Here is a 21,864-nt window from a genome sequence, read left to right as displayed (position 1 = left end):
GAGAGTGTTACACGCAAAGGAACTAAGGTTCCGCTATTCTCTACATGCCATTCTCTGTATATATGAACGCTGTTCTTGCAGTTTTTTTTTTTTTTTTTTTTTTTTTGTCTGGCCAACCTATTTTTCCTCTGCCCTTGTGTTGGCGCACTATGGCTATAGTTGCCGATGCGCCTAATAAATCCCTACACCACCACCACCGCCGCCAACAACAACTGCCCTTGGGCGGGCAACTAAACTCAGAAAAGTATTCAAAAAGTTCCTGATTTCTGAAGTTCAACTGTATTTGTATTGATGTATTCGCATAAGTTACTGCGAAAATTGATATTAATTTCTTCTACAAAAACAATACATTTTGACGCAAGAGCATTATGTTAGCTTAATGTATAATGTATAATGTATTTAGGAAGGATAGAGTAGATAGAAGGGGTGGTGGGGTAATGCTTCTTATCAGAAGCAGCTTGAGTGCGACGATAGCTTTCCCGGATTCAGACATTTCACATGCTAGTATAGAGTCTGTATGGTGTGAGATAGTTGGAAACAAAGGTATAATGCGAGTAGGAGTAATCTATAGACCAGGTGATTGTAAAGATTATGACAAAAGCCTCTACATGCAAATGGAATGGGCAAGTAAGCGTCAATGCCTTATTATGGGTGATTTCAATTTGCCTCTAATTGATTGGAGTAAATGGGAAGGAAACTCGACATGGGGAACAAAATTTTTAAATCAACTAGGTGACTGTTATTTGTATCAACATGTCAGGGAAAGTACTAGAGAAAAGAATATCCTAGACCTCATCATCACACATGAATCAGATGACATAACAGGGCTGACAGTAGAGGAACCAGTAGCAGGAAGTGATCACGGAGTTCTACGGTGGATGATGACGAGAGAGGTAGCAGAAGTAAAAGGCAAAGGAATGGGTTTTAATTTCAGAAAAGGAAATTACGATGCCTTAAGGTACTACATGGCCTCTATTAACTGGGTAGATATCGCGCTGAGAATGAATACAATTGAACTGTGGTACGCTTTTAAAACATTAATCACAGATGCCTTGAATGCGTATATACCATTAAAAAAATACTCCACGAGAAGGGTTCCAAGTTGGATGAATAGTGAAGTTGCCACATTACTTGAGCAGAAAAAGGTGGCATGGAAAGGATACAGAGCAATAAAAAGTACTGAAGCCTATAACAGCTACAAGGTGATGTGTAATAGAGCCACAGAAAAGGTTCGACAGGCAAAGGCAGTTTATGAGAAATCACTAGCAAACAGAGCAAAGAGGGGGGATAAAGAATTCTTCACATATATAAATGCCAAGAAGAACAGGACAAACCAGACAAACTAGATCGGACCTTTACGTAAGGGAAATGGGATAGTAATAAATACACCAGCTGCCGTTGCAGATGAACTCAACAGTTATTTTGCATCGATATTTACAAATGAAAAGCCTTTTGTGGCAATGGGAAATTGTGGGAGCGAAGTTAAAAAATATGTAATTAATGATATTGAAATTTCGCAAGATTATTTAATGAAAAAACTTTCCAGCCTACAGACCAGTAAGGCTCCTGGAGTTGATGGAATATACCCTATAATCTTAAGAGAGGCGGCAAGCGAGTGCATTGAACCATTGAGGCTAATTATGCGAGCATCACTAGACTCTGGGGAGATTCTCTTGGATTGGTAAAGTGCAAATGTATCTCCCATACATAAGGGTGGCTCTAAAAGTGAAGTTGGAAATTATCGACCTGTCAGTCTGACTTCAGTAGTAGGGAAAATCATGGAGGCAATGATCAAGGGTGGAATTCAGGATCATTTGAATCGAATTGAAATTCTCAAGGATACTCAGCATGGTTTTGTAAAGGGAAAATCACGTTTAACAAATCTGGCTCGCTATTTTGAAAGGATCACTCATGAGCTGGATTTAGGGAATAATTTCGACATTGTTTATTTAGATTTCAGCAAAGCTTTTGACTCAGTCCCACATGAGCGGTTGCTTTATAAGCTGAAACAGGTTGGTATCACTGGAAAAATTCTTAGATGGATAGCAGGATGGCTTCAGAGCAGGAGGCAGAGGGTTCTGATAATTGGCTATTCCTCAGATTGGGTTGATGTAAGAAGTGGGGTTCCCCAAGGATCAGTATTAGGACCACTGTTGTTTTTAATTTTCATAAACTACATTAATGAAGGGATAGAGAGCGTGATGTCTAAATTTGCAGATGATGTTAAAATTGGTAAAGTATTTAATGATCACTGTCAAGCTGAGCTTCTTCAGAGAGACCTAGATAGACTTCAGGAATGGTTAGAAAAATGGCAGCTATGCTTTAATCCAACAAAGTGTAAGGTATTACACCTGGGAAACAGTAATCCCAAAATAACTTATTCACTTGGTGGAGTTCAACTAAACCCAGTACTGGAGGAAAGGGACTTGGGTGTTACGATACGGTCAGACATGAAATTCTCTGGGCATTCTAAACAGGTTGCAAGGAAGGCCCATGGTGTCCTATCGATGATCTATCGAACTTTTGCAAGTAGAGATAGAGATGTGATAATCTCATTATATAAGGCTTTTGTTAGACCACACTCGGATTACTGTGTTCAGTATGGAGACCGCACCTAAAGAAAGACATCGAGCTTCTTGAAAGGGTGCAAAAATGGGTAACTCGCCTGGTGAGATCGGCAAAAGGGCGTCCTTATAAAGAAAGACTTCGAATATGTGGGTTGCAGAGTTTGGAAACTAGACACCTTAGAGGAGATTTGATTAAGGTGTTTAAGGCTCTGAGAGGCATCAGTAAAATGAATGAGGACAAAATTTTCAAGATTATAAATGATGCTAGAACTAGGGGACATAAATTCAACTTACGGGGGGAAATGTTTAGATTGGACTGCAGGAAGTTTTATTTTAGCCAGAGAGTTATAAATTACTGGAATAAGTTGCCTTCATGGGTGGTAGAGGCCCACAGTTTGGGGAAATTCAAAGGTCATCTGGATAGTACTTTCGGGTAAGTGAAGCGCAAAGGATGATAGGTTTAATTTCCTTTTTATTTATATTTTATTTATTTATTTATTTTTTTTAATTATTATTATTTAGTTATTTATTTTATTTATTTATTTATTTTTTGTTTTTATCATTGTTTTGTTCGGATTTTTTTTTTTTTTTTTTTGGCTGGTGCAGCATAAGCCATAGGCTTTCTTGCACCATGCGGCCGTTACTAATACTAATACTAATACTAAAAACAGCATCAGTTTACAAATATGTGTAAAATCATATATGCAGTCAGCATACTGTCTGCATAATTTGCATATAATACTTGTATTTAACATCATATAGTGGAAAGTATATGAAGGGTATCTTTAGGTGTTAACACATTTCATAATAATTAAATTCCAGCTACTTTTCTTTTCCTCTTTTAATGTTAACTTTCGTTACCAGCAGCTGCCATAGCCAAGTAGTTAAGCAGAAGGGCGCAATAAGTACACGTGCTTCGAGTTACTGGGGGTCCAAGTGGTAGATGACTTTCATCAACCGGTGAAATACCACCACTTTGCTTATTGGAGGCTTGAAGTGGTGAAACCCATGTTTAGTCTCTAGAGCAAAGTTTCCGGCATCCCTCTCCCCCCATACTTCTCCTTCAACCCATGCACGGTACTAAGTACTATAGGTTTTGATACCTTTCGTGTTTGGGGTTTTCATAAAAAAAAAAAAAAAAAAAAAGCCAGTGCCATCAGAAGATTTGAAACAGTAATCCGACTAACCAAGGAACAGAAGAGAAGAAATCTCGCAGATCATCCCATTTTGCATTCTCGTGATGTCAAACAACACGAGGTTGAGAATGACCACGAGAAAAAGGCTCCACTGGAGAAGAGACCATCATCAAGTTGTGATCTGAAGTGCCTAGAGGACCACTCACCTCGACCGTGCACTGAGAAGGGTTGTTTGTCAGAAAAAGATCAAGCGTGTTGGCTGCGTGGTTAGGATTATATGGTATTCTGGTACGTAGCTGAACAATCTGAGCGAGGTCATTAGTAATTGCAAAAACCTCGGCATCTCAACCAGCTGGGTCCGTGTGATTAGAAAACGGAAACCAGCTAGAGTCATGAATGTTAAAATCACTAAGGAAAATTTACCTTACTGTTAGGAACGTTGGACTGGAGAAAGTCAAGTTCAAAGTTCCAAATAATTAGTAGAATTGGGAGAACGATAGATGCAACAGATGAATTTGATATGTGGACATGTGTTGTCTTATGTAAGGCAGCCCTTAAACGTTAGTTCAACTCCGCCATGGTTCTCTGTGACGATACACAATACTCTGTACAATGGCCAGAAATGAGTGTAGTGCTATGTTTGCGTAGTGTATGTGTTGTTTAGTTGTTTCTGGCCACTTAACTATCAGGAAGCAGGGGAGTATTCAGGGGTGGGCAGAAAGGGCATATGACCCCTTAAGCAAAAATTCAAAATTAAAGAAAATGAACGCAGGAGGCGTTCTAAAAAAAAATATAAAAACTCAAAAACCAGTTCGCCATGTTTTCCCCCTTTCGAGGATACCTGGATACGCCACTGCCAGGAAGCAGAGATCGCCAGAATGGCTGCTTCCCAGTATCCGTCCACGCCACGAGGGGGCGGCTCAACTATACATGTATTAAACTAAAGATGAATTTGACAGAATGTGGTAGAGAGATTTTAAGCCTGAGAAGATCGAAAGAGGAGATTCCAAATTTCTAATTCTCTGACAGAGACTTGATCTCGCCATAATATCCATCATAACTTCAAAAGATATCAATCATACTGCATGACGGAAGAGATGGGGGTTGCCGGAGCTTTGCTCTGGAGACCAAACATGGGTTCCACCACTTCAAGCCTCTAATAAACAAAGTCGTGATATTGCACCGGTTGATGAGAGTCTCTCCCACCTAGTATTGCCTGATTAACACAGAGGTGTGTGTTGTGTGGGTGCCACACTTCGACCCTTGCTTACGTTGGTTCGCACTTGGGTGGTTACCTCCAATATGACAGGAGTCGTATTTCAGGACTTGCACAAGGGGGTTATACCCAGGGTTACTAACAGTCCCACCATCATGAAGGTGCAAGCGGAGGATTTGGTGTCACAGATCGATCGGATTTCGCCGAAATTAGGTCCACTTCATTTGAGTGTCACCTGAATATCAGTTCCATCAGCGTTTTAAACTCTCTAGTGTGACAACCTCAAGGACATATTCTCTCTACTTTGTGAACTTCTCTCCCAAAGTATAAACAGAAAATTTCTTTATTTAGTTTTGCACCAGTTATTGTATATCTGTTTGTTTCGTAATGTTCCAGAAAAGAATATGTTCTGATGCCAAATAAGTAAATTCTTTTAATTCATATAACTGAACTAATTTTATTTTCTTCCCAGCTGCTCGTCAAGGACACCAGGAGGAAAAGCAAGAACCCAAACGTATTCAGCACTTACGAATAACCACGTTTCTTGGCAAACACAGAAAACAAACTGCACATATTCCCCTTTTGTATATAACCAACACTATAAGAGCTCCGATGATGATGACCAGAAAGCGAATTTGAACCTTCCTGATCCCAGCACCTTCGCATCAATTTCCCAACATTCACACATGACTAATGGAAATCTAGCGAGTGTACAAATTCCGCAAGGTTTAACTATCAAACAAGAACCTCAAATTGAAGAAAATGAAAGTAAGTCTGAGTTCATAGAATATGTAGGTTAGAAATTGTTGATTTTTGAGATGTCTTAACTTTTATTGAATGAACGTGCATAATAGCACACATTACATTGGAACAAATAGTCGACTTCCACAAGGTGCATGCGGCGCCATCATCACCCAAGGCCAAAAATACTCGTTTTTCTTTTGTTTCATTCAGAGGAGATTTGCTTAACTCGAACAGTTGGTGTTCTATTAGGCAGTTCGGCACTGTATTATTACTTTAATATTATAATACCGCAATATTACTAAAATATTATAGTTTCAAAACTGAGATAATTTATTAATGAAAGACGGTAGGAAAAATGTCATACCAGTGACATTTATTATAGCGTTAAAATTTTGAACATTTAAAGATCTATTATGTATATTTAGTGTTGTAATTTTTTTATAGATTTAGTAAATTTACTTTTACATATTGTACAAAAAATTAAATGCAATGATGTATATTTTGTGATTCCGAAAACTTTTATATATAAATCTGTATTATGCTGATTTTTGAATTGTGTTATTTATTATTAAAAATTCACATGTTAAATTTTATTATTACAAATTTTTGATTTGCTTTGTTTGTCCCTTATATAAAAATGAAGGGGGGGGGATGATTTCTTGAATAAACCGGCATGGGATATCTTATAAAATGATTTTTTTGTTTAGAGGTTGAAGAAAAACAATAAATATTTATGTCGGCACTGAACAGACAAGAAATGTAGCTGTAAAATTTTAACTTACTACAATAAATAAAGCCCATATATAATAACAGATAAAGAAGGAACATCCTAAAAAAATCAGTGAAATGGTATCTTTCTTTGCAGGTTTCCAGAATTGAAAAACTTGGAACTAAAATGAATTGAAGAAAATTTTCAAGTGATAACTCCGGAACTCCAGTGACACGATATGTCTGTCTCCTTGATTGGCAAAAGTTGTCACCAATTGAAATAAAATTTAGAGAGAGTAAATTGAAAAAATGAAGGTCGCTTAATGAAGAATAAATGTAAATACCCGAAGAAGAATAGAAGGGGAATTCGGCCGTCGATACCTCATCTTTTCAAGGGGAAACTACAAGACACTCCAGTGGGTGAGAGGTTATCAAACGATAACTTCTCAGTAGAATAGTCTATGTCGAGCCGCTGCAGCACCGACACTACGTAAGCATAATTAGAGTCCTGATCCTGAGTAGAGAAGTCCTCGAAGACATGAAAAAAATGAAAAAAAAAAAAAAAGAAAAAAAAAAAAAACCGAGAACAGGATATAAATACTCAAAGGCAGCGCCTCTGGTACGAATAAAATATTTGACATTTCGGACTCTTCAAATAGTAAAGGTTATCCATAATTGCAAAGTATGAATTAAAAGATGAAATTAATTTTGAAGAATAGGGAACCAAAGGATATATAATTAAAATTTGTTGAAAATAATGAGCCAAAAAAAGCAGCAAAGTTCTGGAAATCCCAAACTTGCAAAGATATATACTAGTAACGAATGGGCCTGGAGTACTGGGGTCCATAGTTTATTATTAAAAATTCACATGTTAAATTTTATTATTACAAATTTTTGTTTTGTTTAACTTCAATCTACGCACATTAAAATTGTGGATAACCCATCTCCACCGTGAAATCAAGAGCGCTGACTACAACAAGTCCAGACTGTTACAACATCTACAAGGTAAGGTCTCGTTTATCGTATTTACGAACTTTATACATACCATCGTCATCGGGCTAATCAGATCTCTGATACCTACCGTTTACGCCAACAGCGCAAATTCATAAACTTAAACATAGAAGCTAACTCCTTAAAGGCGAGCGCACGTTCAAGTGATACAACTTCCTTCGTCTTGAATCTAAGCAGGAAACAACTATCCATCGAACAGCTGAATGTTTTATCCAACGGCATGAAATTCGCCGTCATACCATCCAAACCTCCATTCACACAGCTCACTATGGGTATAGAAGCCAGTATTACCAACCTTCCCGAAGAAACTGCCAACTAGATCCGTTTCAGGACTGCCGCAATCCTCCGCAGCACTCGAAAAACTTACTCAAACCTTAACCATCGTCAGCATGCCGCCCTATCATCTATAAGAAAAGACAACTCCATCGTCGTACTTCCTGCGGATAAAGGGCGCCGGACCGGTGTGTTGGACCGATCAACCTACCGAGAGAAAGCCCTGACCCTACTACTAGACCCAAACGTATATGAACCTCTATCTGATCCACTCATTAAGGTCTTGAAACGTCTAGAGACACATGTCAATAAACTCGTCCACACATGGTTTAGAGATAAGAAGATCTCGACCACAACTCAGCGTCTTCTACGTGCTACTGGCTGCCAACTACCGCAATTCTATGGATAACCAAAGATCCACAAACCGGGTATTCCCCTCAGACCAATAGTGTCGTGCTGCAGTGCCCCAACGTATGAACTGTCCAAACATATCGCACGCCTCCTCTCACCTCTTATAGGTAATACCTCGCACACCGTTAAAAATAGCAGTGAATTCATCCACCTCATTAAGGACCTTTCAATCCCTGACAACACTGTCATGGCATCATTTGATGTGGTTTCTCTATTCGCTTCAATTCCCGTCCAACAGACCGTGCACTGCGCCGGAAGGCTCCTCGAGAACGACTTAAGCCTCCAATCCAGGACATCATTATCCACTGATGACATCTGTACCTATGCTGTACCTCAACCTATGCTTATCAAGCAGCATCTTCACTTTTGAGGATTCACTCTACCAGCAGGTACATGGCACTGCTATGGGTGCCCCTGTCAGTTCCGTAATAGCCAACATCGCCATGGAAGATCTGGAGGAGCAGATACACCAGAACCCACCTACACCTATTACAACATGGTGTAGATACGTCGACGATATTTTTACCGTAATACCACGTGGTTCTGAAACTGCACTGCTGGAATACCTCAACTCCCTATCTAATTTCATCAAGTTTACCATAGAATCAGAGGTGAACGGTACGCTCCCGTTCCTGGACGTCCTAGTGCATCGCGTAGGCCCACATCTAGAGACCTCAGTATACCGCAAGCCTATGTGGTGCGGTCAATTCACTAACTACAGATCCGGCCACGCACCAAGCCATCTCAATAGTACTGCCCGCACCCTATTCTCCAGGGCTTTGAGCCATTCCAGCACCGACACAATTAGGCGTTACGAGATCTCCCGTGTGAAGGCGGACCTAACCAAATGTGGTTATCCATCCCATGTACTAAGCAGATGCCTACTACAGGCAGAAGAACTCACATCCAACCAAAGTCCACCGAGCCAAGTCGGTATCGTCCGCCTACATTCCCTATTATCCAGGCGTGTCAGGACGGATCTCGAAGGTCCTTAGAAGTTACAACATCAAATGTGTGCAATTACCCTGCAGGAACCTAGGTTCACTTGTCTCCAGCGTGAAGACCCTTGTCACACCTGTCTTACGCAGCAATGTGGTATATTGCATCACCTGTAGAGACTGTAACAGTTGCTACATAGGAGAAACATCAAGGCGTCTCCAGGATCGCCTCACGGAACACGACAGAGCAATCCGGCTTGCCGAAACTGACCAGTCCGCGGTCGGGGAACATTTTTGGGCCACCAACCACGATCTTGACCCCAAACGCGACTTTGAAATAGTAGTCCATTCACGACACTTTCGCCACCGCCTATGGCTAGAGTCACTCAACATAGTAAGCAATCCAAAGGCATTAAATCGCCAGAAAGGCATACGTCTACAAATTTGTACATCCCATCCTAGAGACAACCGTTTTATCGCTGGATGATCACTGGTGTAGAAAGCAGCGCACGTCCGTGCAACAACATGACGCATGATTAACGTGCCTCACTCAGCTCGTATTTTTTTATTTAATTTGTTAGTTGACAAAGGGACACGCGTCTCGAAACTACTGATTTTGTTAGTATATATTTGTATTAAACTGGATTATAACTAACTTACGTATATTATAAGATATATACTGTTTCACTGATTTTTGGCATTTTTCTTCTTTTCTTTCTATATGGACGGACTTTATTTTACTGTTTTAAAAATTTTTGACTACGTTTCTTGTCTGATCGTTATCGATAAGAATATTTATTGTATAAACAAAATATTTATTTAAATTAGAACTTACATTTCAAATGTATTAAAATTTCATTTTGCAAATATCAACAAAATTTATATCGTCTTTTTGAACATTCCTGGAACAGCCGGCAAATTTACATGGTGGAAGTGAAACTACTAGGGAAAAAAAAAAAAAAAAAAAAGCTTGTTTATAACCGATACTGAGGGACGCTGAGTTATTTTTTTTTTATGTGCTACCACGGTAGTTTATCGAAGTCGACTATCTGTTCTTAATAATTCAGTGCGTATGCTGTCAAGATGAATTTATAAACTGTTTGCAGGGAATAAAGAAATTATTATATTTTGGTTAAAGTTTAGTGACGGGTACCACCTTCCAAAATGGCAGTGATTGACATGCCTAACCGGCTATGGTTAGTGTTAGAGTGTTTATCCCCCCCCGACCCCACCATTGCCGTTGTTTTAAAATCGGGAACTCGTTTTCCTATTTTAAAACAGCCGGGGTTGGGTGCGATAACCACCCTATTTTAAAACAGCTTACTGAGCGAACTGTGGATTTGGGTCATGCTCGTGGATGTTGTTGATCATATTTTAGGCCTATTAAAACGAAGACTTTTTAATGGAGAATATACAATTCAATTATCTAATAAAGATTAAAAGTAGGGTATTTATCTTCCCCCCTCCCCCGTTTTAAAATAGGAAAACGAGTTCCTGATTTTAAAACAGCAAAACGGGGGCATAAACACCTTAACTAACAGTAACCATAGCGGGTTAGGCATGTCAGGCACTGCCATTTTGAAAGGGGGTACCCGTCACTAAATTTTAATTCCGAGTATTATCCAATAGAAATCGATCTACCACCTTATAGAGCAGCAAATTATTCATGCCTATAAAACACGGGTTGTGCGCACATCACTTCCTTTCCGTTTTTTTTTTTTTTTTTTACTTGCTCAGCGGGATAGCCACATCTCCAGTACTCAGGGTGGCAAGTTGTCGTTTAGATGATTCTATTATTATTATTGTTATTCTGGCGGGCCGTGGGATGACTTGAAGCTGGGCATTCGCAAGCGGAGGTGGCACGTTGGCTTAATGTGTCACGCAGTATCGTCTCGGCACTATGGAAGCAGCTTCAGGAGACTTGAACCATTACAAGAAGACCTAGGGGAAGGTCGCCCAACTGAGGGCTACGTCAGCCAGAACAGTAAAACGGAACCTTACGATGATGTGTCATCAATTGTCCCTTGAGGTTGCTACGGCTACATGTGAAAACATTTCCAATCCGACTGTGTTAAGAAGGCTCAATTCAAGTGGACTCTGTTCAAAGGAAGCCAGTGGTTTGCATCCCATTAACCCCAAACCACCACAGAGCTCGTTGAAACTGGTGCTATGAACATGTGACTTGGGCCCTGACAAATGAGGTACAGTTATGTTCTCTGACGAGTCCCATTTTAGCCTACAAACAGACTCTAGACGTTATTTCATCTGGAGACAAGGAATGCGATACCGTCCCTCCAACACCAGAGAAAGGGACACTTACGATGTATGCAGTGTCCTCGTGTAGGGCGAAATAATGATAAACGGCAGCATCCCTTTCATGTTTTTGATAGGGGTACCATAACTGCGCAGAATACCCAGCATAGATTCTTGAACCCTATGGACGACATTTTAGGGGTTCGGTTGGCCCATATTTTCTTTTCATGCACAACAATGCCACTGCACATAGAGCTCAAGTGGTGGAGGAACATCTTGAAACTGAAGATACCGAACGACTGCCGTGGCCAGCTCGATCTTCAAACTTAAATACAATCGAACATGTGTGGAACTTCGCATTGGGCGCCGACAGTCAACTCCATGGTCACTTAGTGAACTGTCTGTGCTGGTGGAAGAATGGGATTTGTTGCCACAGAATCCAATAGACATCATTGTATTGAGCATGGTTCACTGCTGTCAGGCTTGTTTAGCTGTTGGAGGGGATGGGATCATGAACCGTACTGATATCACATGAACATATTTTCGTGCAACTTGTATTGACTTCTGCAATGTGACTTTTTTTTTTTTTTTTGGTAATTGTTATACAACCTCTATAAATGTCCCATATAGTTGTCCAAAGTTTCTCACTGTCTCCTCATTTCATCCTTATTCTATGGTATACCATACCAAAATTTATCCCGCTTCATTGCAAGCTGCACGAGTTAAACCATTTTCTACGTGTTCTTGTTAATTTTGTCGAGCAGTGTAAAAGGTCGACATATGGCTCACCTCTGCTGTGCTGGTTTTTGTTTTGTTATATACGTTGATGGCGAGACCGCATTTGGAATGTTGTGTTTAGGTCTTGAGAACAAATCATGAAAGGTTACAAAGATGGCTAACTGTTATTGTGCGAATAGCGAAGGTGATATCGTCCAGAAAAACGAAAGACTATGAATATGCGGGTTACATCGTGGAAACAAGGCATCTCAAGAGGGATCTAATTGAGTGTGTGAAATATTGAGGTGATGGGAAGGGGAATGAACGTTGATGTTATTTCAGATTGAAATGGGACACTAACAAATAAATGTACGTGTGCGTTACATTTCAGGTGCGTTAGGAAAGAGTAATAATTCATGATATATATATATATATATATATATATATAAACTAAAATAGAATATATGCCAGTAGCATGGCAATGATTTTTATCACTCTATTTAATTTTTGGCCTAATTATATATATATATATAAAATCCAATAATTAGGCCAAAAATTAATATATATATATATATATATATTAATATATATATATATATATATATATATTAATATATATATATATATGTAAAGAGCATAGAGCACCGACTTATGCACGAGCTGAATTTTCGCATCAGCAACGGCAAAAAAAAAAAAAAAAAAAAAAATATATATATATATATATATATAATAATAAATAAATAAATAATAATAAATAAAAAATAAAAATAGTGCTTCAACTACAATATGCCGTATATGGATATCCTATGCGTTATGTATAAAGTGAAGAAATAATAATTACTGTGTTTCTATTGGCCCGATTTTAATTAAATTTGAGATGGCGTGATAAAATTGTCTGCAAGAACCAAATATAAATTTATGAAAATGTATTCATTGGAAGCCGAGTTATTACATGCAGACGGACGGACACGGTGAAATTCGTCTGTCCGTTAGGTGCGTATACATTTCTTAGGCTCATTAAATCTATATACTAGCGCGCCTAAAAACAAATAGCATAAACACAACCTCGGGGGGAAAACTAATAGACTGGACTGCTTCCATGGGTGGTTGAGTATAGCTGGCGGAAGTTAAGGGCATAGCAAGAAAAACATGGCTTCCATGCATATTTTTTCCTTTACTAATGCTAATGACAGTTATCAATGTGATTGAGCGTGATTTTCTTAACACTACGTATATTTCTTTTCTTTTTCTTTTTTTTTTTTTTTTTTTCGTTTTCAGATTTACAAGTGCGTAATGTCCATAAAGTGGTACCATTATCGTGTTTTAACTTTCGTGATAAAAGGTGGGCGGCAGCTCAGTGTACACAGTACAGTGAATATACTGTACACTGGCATCCAATCTTGTGTCATCCCAGACTTCTTGATCGAATTTCTTTTCAGAATACGCGATCTTTCTAGTCGGTGTTCAACTTTGGCATGGCCAGCAACCTTCTACTTACATATGATTTACCAGATGAAGGTCTTCTGAATGTTTGTAAGATGGGAAATCTGTTGTATGCTACGTGCCCCTCTTGGCATTCCAAGTTCCACGTTCTTGGTAGTCTAAGCTCCAATTCCGCTTTCAAATTCGTGAGTTTATTTTGGCGTGGCGTAGTGTGACGCAGCTGTTGTCAACAACATCCTTTACCTTCCGTGCTACAATAACGTAGTATATATTTTTACTTCTGAGATTCATAGCAATAACATTTTCCTTTAAACAAAATTCATCTTAAAGAATTCTCGAACTAAGTAATTGTAAAATTAACTGCCCTGGCAGTTAATTTTACAATTCATAAGCGTAAAACTGTTTTGTAAAGTAAAACATAATGGAAGTATACTGTGGGAGCCTAGCAATGCACAGATTAGTTAAGGGCATATTACATAGACTGAGTGATCACTGAATTGAGGCACCCATTCCGCACTCGACTACATTAGCTCACAGTAAAAAAGCCGAATAGCTACGTACGATAGAGCAGTCGTAATTTGTATCTGAAAGTGAAAGTAATACAATAATATCAAATTATTATTAAATCATTATCCATAAAATTATACTTTTTATATGAAAGCAACAATAATAATAACAGTTGTCATATTTTAAAAATAAATTATAGATTCAATTATTCTAAGTCCATTCGTTGCATACGATGAATCGGTGCCTGTGGCCAAGGCCGTCCTCTAATTACGCCCCTGAATTTATGGAATTTCCGTAAGTTTACGGATAACTGGCAACCCTGTTTAATATTTTAGATATAAAATAAGAATAATAAAAATAAAAATACCATGCTCATTACCCGCTGGTGACTATATGTAGTACATACTTTGTTTTGTACTGATATAAAATTCACAAATACTTTCAAGAATGTCGATATAACTTAGGAACGGTGCAAAAATATATTTACAGTAATATGACAATATATATATAAATAATAATATATTTATGCAGGCATCTCAGATAATTACCTGTTCCCGTAGTCACCTCCATATTTACTGGCAGTAGTTATCGATGTACAGTAATTAGTATATGAATATAACTTTAGTCTCATGCTGATTGAATATATCACTGGATGATTTGTTGATATTGTTAACTGTATAGATCGAACGAAAAAACTTGCCATTGAAAATCATTGCACTAATACATTATTTTTCTTGCTCACCGAAAGAATACACTCATATCAATAAATCAACAAGCAGACGAAAACTTAACAAACTTCCCATATATGGCACTGTATACAAAAATGGCGAATTAAACTAGAGAAACGTCGCCAACTCAAGACTAAATTTATTGATGATTCAAAATTTAATAAAATTATCTCTTTGCACCCATAAATATATGACATCAATGAATTAGATTAATAAATGTTAGAAATATTATAATGAATCCGTTAATAGCTTATATCTGTTTATTGTGCTGCAGCATTTTAATTTTAAATATTTATGACATGTAAACATAGCCCTCACGCTTAGCACAGCGATTATTATTATTATTATCCATATGGTGCAAGGAAGTCTGAGGCTTTGGTTGCACCAGCCAAAAAAAAAAAATATCTGAGTTATCCTAAGAGAGAGAGAGAGAGAGGAGGAGGGGGAGGGGGGAGAGAGCGCAAGAGTCCGAAGTAGAAGGGAATCACTAAGAAAGAGAAGAGTGATGATATCCAGCTCAGGATCCTGGGTGTGTCAAGCCCATACTCACCAGATGTGAGCCCCTGGGGTTAAATTATAATCACAGTTCTCCCATACTGAGTGAAAAAAGGCCGTTTCGAAATCCTGTCAATGATGCGAGAAGTTTCTGTTGGCTTTTCACAACGTAGCTGAGTTAGTTGGTCTCTGGCGCACTCTGCATTTTTTTTTTTTTTTTTTTTTTTGTTTCCGGAAACTCGGAGTTTTTTATCCAGCAAACATCAAAAAGAATGCAATCAATTACAGACAGAATATACTGATTCCTCATAGCCTTAGTCTAAAGTAAGCTAGTCTGATAGTCTAAAGATAAGTTTTGGATATTAGCAGTAGTGGTGGTTCCGTGTAGGGCTGAAGCACCGCTTATGATCAAAATAATCTGGATTTTTTTTTTTTTTTTCGCTACATGATGATTAAAACTTAAAGATGCCCCAGAAAACTCTTTTAGTCCTGTTCCCCATAGGAAATCTTTTGCCCACCACTGGATATTAGTATTTATTAATGGCAATTGTTCTAAAGAAGCTGTACTTATTCATCAGTACAGAATTATACTGTTCCTGTACAAGGAGCACTGTTGTTGGTTTCACATTTATGGTAAATAAAAACTCCATAAAAATTGAATATGAAGAGAACTTAGTATCATCATTCATCAAGGTCAAATTTAGTAAGATTCAATGGAGTAGTTGCTTCAAGGCCCCAAGGTTATGGAGGCCTTGGAACAATGCAGTTACTGTTGATCCAGGGGCCCCACCACCTTACTTTTGGGCCTCTAAAACCATTTGCTCAGGAGCTTTATACTATTTTAAATCTGGTGTTGCACTCCATTAGTTCAATTACACTGGACCTTATGGGTTCTACTATGCTATATAAATCCCTCTTATTTTCAAAGGTGATTTCATATGGTCATATCTACCAGTAGTTGTAATCAAGTCACATTGCTACTTGATTATAATTCAAGACGTTATATGGAACAGTTAAAGTTAAATAATAGTCATCTCCTGGTGAATGTAATAGTGGGCTCAACATTTGGAGTCAACTTGATCTCTTCACTGGACATGAAGAATTAAAGTGACAACCTTTAATTCTTCACTGAGGAATTCATTTCAGGTTAATAATGGCAACAACAACATGGCTCATCACAAGGGATACAGAAAATTGTCATCTTTGCCCCACCTCTGAAACAAACGTATCAGTGTTAAAATCCTGATGAATACTGGTGAATACTTTTATGATAAATTGGCAGCACATAAAAAATAATACTTTACAATTAAATTTAGAACAACAGAGTCTTCTAACCAAGTAATTTGCAATTAAACAAAATGCTCACTTCAACAAAGTCAACTTGAGGGTCCAAAGGGACTGTTTACTTCAAGTTATCTTCAACTACAAAAGTTACTTCTAGAAATTAGTGATCTTTTCCCATATGCCAGACAGTAGTTCCCAATAGCCACTCTAGATTCTGGTTTTGATATTAGCAGAAAGCTTACCACAGATTTTTATCCTGCATTTTTACCTTGTCTCTTTTTTTTGCCAAGTTTAAGTTATGTTTCAAAAAGGATGGAAGAAAACACTTTTAATTTAAAAAAAACTCAAACAAACCACGACTGAATTACTGGAAGATGTTCCTTTGAGCATGATACTGAGAAGATGTAATTCCAGTATGACAGTTTCTTGCCCATTTCAGTGAGGTGGCACATGACCATTGGAATGTGATAATCCAGCAGAAATGAATTGGGAATCATGATCCTGTGAAATGGCTACTGTACTCTTCATCTAAATCAATTGCATTTCTTATTTATGGGGACAGATAAATCTATAAAATATGAGGAAGATTTCTTCCCACATTCAGAATGTCTATAACTTAATTTTGAACATACCTATGATGTGCAACAGTCAACACTGTGTTAATGAAGATTGTGTTGCCAAATTTAAACTACCACTTCCAGCTTCTGTGATTCATGAATATGGTGATAGGTACTTAGAAGCCTGCATTAAAGGAGTAAGTTTGATGTAAAGCACTTGGGTCCACTATTCAAAGAGGTGGTAGAAACAGATATATAATATTACAAGATGGCAGGGGGTTCATTTCAACACAGAAGTTGAAATCAAATACTGGAATGCATTACCATGAATCATGGGGATCATTCAGTTCCCTCTAAAGACTGATGGCAACTACTTGGTACTAAGGCTTGGGCTTATGTCCCATTTAGAGACAAATACCATTATTCATGTTTCAGCCTCAGTTGCTAATTTTGTTTTAATTGTACAGCTTTATCTAGAGGCAAATCAGAGACATGGCCAGGACAGCTGTTTCAAAACGTACTGGCTTCTCATCAGCTAGCTGGTGGCCTCTATTAGTGAATAGTAAATATATGTTAGCATTAGCATTAGTTAAGTCATATGATGCAAGAAAGCAAGCTTATACAGCATTAATAAATACTAATATGTTGTCTAAGTGAACAGCCAAGCAGTGTATGGAATAAAATTTTCCATTTAAGCACATATCAACCTTTGTATGAATTCTCCTTAGTACTGGGCTGCATTAACTCTATTCAATATAATACACTAAAATGGTGGGGGGGGGGGTATTTCAACATATAATATAGCATATTTATATGGCAGGGAGATATTTCAAAGTCTGCATTGAAATATCCCTATGCCATCATATATTATGTTGCATACGCTAATGCAGCTCAGTTCTGAGTGGGAAAGAATTGCACTTGTAACAGTTATGTTAGAGTTATTGAAGTGTTTCTTCCACATATTGCTTGGTTGTTCACTTAGACAAAATATATTATACACACAGTTCAGCATGTGTTTGTTAATAAAGGTGCCAGCTGATGATAAGCTAGAAAGCTTCAAAATAATTGTCCTGGAGGTGTCTCAGATTTTTAAATGTATAAGCAATTTTCCTGTTTAGGTGGTGCTATATAATTTAAAAGGAGATTAGCAACTTAGAGACAAACACTATGAATAATGGTATCTATCTCTGAGAAGGCCTCCATAGCTGAGTGGTCAGGAGTGGGAGTGCAGTAGCACACGCTCTTTGAGTAGACTGGGGTTCAAGCCCCTGACTGCTAAATATGGTCAATCTGCCAACCCAAACTGAATCAGTGTGGCAGATTATAGTCCATTTCCCTCAACATGAATTGTTGAGGCTTCCATCCTGCTTGGGTTGATAATGGCTGCAGTTTACCTTTTTTTTACAACCTTGGTGCCAAGTACTTGGTGTTGATTTTCAGAGGGAACAGAATGACCCCTGTGATCAAACATCTAATGCAGTAATGCATCAAAACTTTATTTAACAGACATATAATTTCACCAAAATTGTGCTAAGGGTGCCTAACTCCAGTATTTCTGCTTAAGGCTCCCATACCTTAGGACTGGTCCTGTACTGATAAATCACTTTTATTTGATTGGCTCACATGGATTCATTAATGTAGTAGCCAAACTTTTGCCTAATTCCTGTATTTTAATATCTATTAATTATCCATAGCTTTCATGGTGTGATAGCCTATAATATCTCTCTATAATAAAGGGATATGTTTTTCAACATTGCTTTATTGATTACAAAATGCATTATTATTTTGAATGTACATTTTAATTATGGAACTTATTTGAAATATATATGAAGTGAGGTACAAATACATTATATTAATTTTATTACATTTAATTTTATCATTTCATGATATATCTTATAACTGAATATCCATATAATGGAAATTTTTTTCATGATAAACTATAAATAATATAGACTTTAATTTTATAAAGATTACAAGATTTAATGTTCATTATTTGTTAATGTATTCAGAATAAATGGTCTAATGTTATATTCTCTCTCAATCTGGAGTGCAGTAGCAGCATCAGAAATGGGGATTGAAGGTGTGAATGACTATGCCGAAATTTTATGCGAAGAATGCGGATGTGAGTTTGCAGATGTAGCATCTCTTCATACCCACACAGAAATTTATCATATCAAAAACTCTGCCAAAGAAATAAAATGTACCTCATACAGGCATCTTTTTTCCTGTGTTGTCTGCGGTTTTAGTTGCGCTATCCAAAGCATGATGATGGAACACATGCGAGTACACACTGGTCAAATGTTGAAATGTCGAGGAGAAAGAGACTGTAAATTTGAAACGCCCTTTGATTCTGTTCTTAGAAGCCATGTGATACAACAGCACAATGATAACATTCGATGTCCTCACTGTGGCCTTCCTTGTTTCAGCCGACATTCCTTCATCAGTCATTACAGAAATCTTCATCATTCCATCACTTGTGTCTTATGTAGGAAGATTGAGTTAAAGGATTTTAATGCATATAAGGATACCTACACATCATCCAAATCTCTTTCTGGGGCCTTCATTAATACACCTAAGTTTGATTTATCAACTATAGATAAAGTAAACATTAAATCTGAATCTTTCAATTCTGAAGGGGAAAACAGCATGTTTCTGATGAGTAGCCAGGAAAAAATTCGCAGATCTCGAAAACAAACTACACCAAGGAGAGTGCTTCAAGCAGAATCGATATCAGGCTGTAATACGTTGAAGAAATCTGGTGTGTTGGGTAATAAAGGAACATCTGATTCTGAAGACGACCGCAAAAGGTTTCTGGCCAAGTACACTGAAAAGCTTCTCAAATTTGCCGAGCAACCCCTTTTAACATGCAAATTGTGTTACAGAAAAACCATTTATTACAGAAATAGTACAAATTTGTTATTGCATACTGCATGGCACCACTTGCAGAAGAACTTTCCTTGTAACAGCTGTGACTTAAAATTCAGACACAAATACCAGTTAATTTTACATGCTAGAAAGGTGCATAAGGAAATTAAATAAAAAAAAAAAAAATAGTTATTTAGTTTACCATTGTTATGCCTGTTGTTTTGAAATCATATAGAATTTAACAGTGTTTTTACAAACCTCTTTATAGAATTACTAGTATTCAAGTTCTCTGTTTTGATCTAAGCATTATGTCCTTGACTTTCTTATTAATGTTATATGCTAATCATATTCTTTTTGAAGCATGTAAAAATGACATTCTGAAGGTCTAAGTTTCTTGTAAAGATTTGTGAAACATTGAAGCTAAAAGCATTCATATTTAGGATTAACCCTATATGCTATAAATTAAAATTAGGTTTAAAATGGTTAAATTAACATAAAAAACTAAAAATTAAGTTAAACTGTGACTAGAGAAGCTGGCATACTCATGATGATAATTTCCATTTTATGTAAAAACCCTGAAATCATAGCTTCAGACTCTATTTCTTATCTATATTCACTTGATTAATTTTATAATCAAGGTCCATCTAATCGCAGGAATAGAGAACTTTTGCCTCTAGTAGGCCATCTAACACTGTGTTCAAAACACAGGTGGAACAGAGCCACTTAAATCCCATTAATCCAAAATACCAATCTCTGCCTGGCATTTCAACCTGCGGTTATCAGACTGTAAAAACAATAAATGTCCTTGGTCCTGAAAGTCTATAACCTTAAATCTGCTACTTGCAGTGTTGTTTGTGAAGTCAAACTGGTGAAAATCTCTGTCCCGCCTGTACACAATCAGTCGTTGCAGTAATCCAGTTAGTTGTTTTATAACGTCTTCCAAAGACTTTTCTGAGCTATCACAGATAAGTGTAATCAATCGACTATGATACCATTCTTTATCTGATTTAATTGTTAGGTTTCTTAAAATTAAAACAGAACACTACATCCAAACAGTGAACTGAAGTTGAGATTTAAGTAAGTTCAAGAACAACTGAAATTAATAACACTCTACACGTATTAGGTACACAAATTCAACATGATAATAAAAGAAACAAGTGTGTTTTTAGTATTTTATGTAAAACTTGCTGCATAAATCCTCCAATTATTTTATCTCTGTTGAAAAAATCATTAACATATGGATCTCTAAGAAAGCAATTTAAAATATAATGCTTCTATATAAATCACATGAATGTGTTATATCTGTTTAACTCTTCTCTCTAACATAATTATTAAAGTCATACATTCTGTTGTTAAGGTGCCTGCCAGGAAGTTCTTCATTGTCTTGTATAAATGGTTTCACTTAAGCCAATGTATCTCTTCTGTCCATTGAAGGTATTCCCTGGAATACCTTCAAATGGACAGAATACACAAGTAGTGAATAAAAATATTCACTACTGGTGAATTTTATCATAATTTGGCAGCACATAAAAAATAATACTTTACAATTTAAAACAACTGGGTCTTGTGGCCAAATAATTTGCAATTAAACAAAACAAATCACTGCAATAAAGTCAACTTGAAGGTCCAAAGGGAGTGCTTACTCCAAGTTATCTTCAACTACAAAAGTTACCTCTAGAAATTAATGATCTTTTCCTTCAACAACTTTTCTCTTCAATCCAGCAGTCAAGTCCCCATCTAGTGGCCAGACAGTAGTTCCCAATAGCCATTCTAGATTTTGGTTTTGATATTAGCAAAAGGTTTACCACAGAATTTTACCCTGCATTTTTACCTTGTCTCTCTCTTTTTTTTTTTTTTTGGCAGGTTTAAAATTTTATGTTTAAAAAATTATGGAAGAAAACACTTTTAATTTAAAAATCTCAATCAAGCCATGACTGAATTACTGGAAGATGTTCCTTTGAGCATGCTGCTGTGAACATGTAATTCCAGCATGATGCCCCATTTTAGTGAG

The 21,864-nt window shown here is 37.2% G+C and overlaps 1 protein-coding gene across 1 annotated transcript in view; it reads left to right on the top strand.

Annotated features, from left to right (window-relative positions):
• LOC150082768 (uncharacterized) overlaps window positions 1-20,027 on the top strand; it is a 175,796-nt gene extending 155,769 nt beyond the window's left edge. Inside the window, exons 3-4 of the mRNA XM_090378275.1 lie at window positions 5,392-5,687; window positions 19,042-20,027. Coding sequence (XP_090234401.1) covers window positions 5,392-5,687; window positions 19,042-20,027 — 1,282 coding nt within the window. The remainder of the gene's footprint in view (window positions 1-5,391; window positions 5,688-19,041) is intronic.
• Window positions 20,028-21,864: the final 1,837 nt, after the last annotated feature.

The sequence above is a fragment of the Mastigoproctus giganteus genome, chromosome 7 (genome assembly GCF_048544385.1).
Source record: "Mastigoproctus giganteus isolate SK-2022 chromosome 7, ASM4854438v1, whole genome shotgun sequence".
Classification (NCBI taxonomy): domain Eukaryota; kingdom Metazoa; phylum Arthropoda; class Arachnida; order Uropygi; family Thelyphonidae; genus Mastigoproctus; species Mastigoproctus giganteus.
Note: the sequence above shows the minus strand (reverse complement) of the source record. Positions and strands in the feature narration are given on the sequence as shown.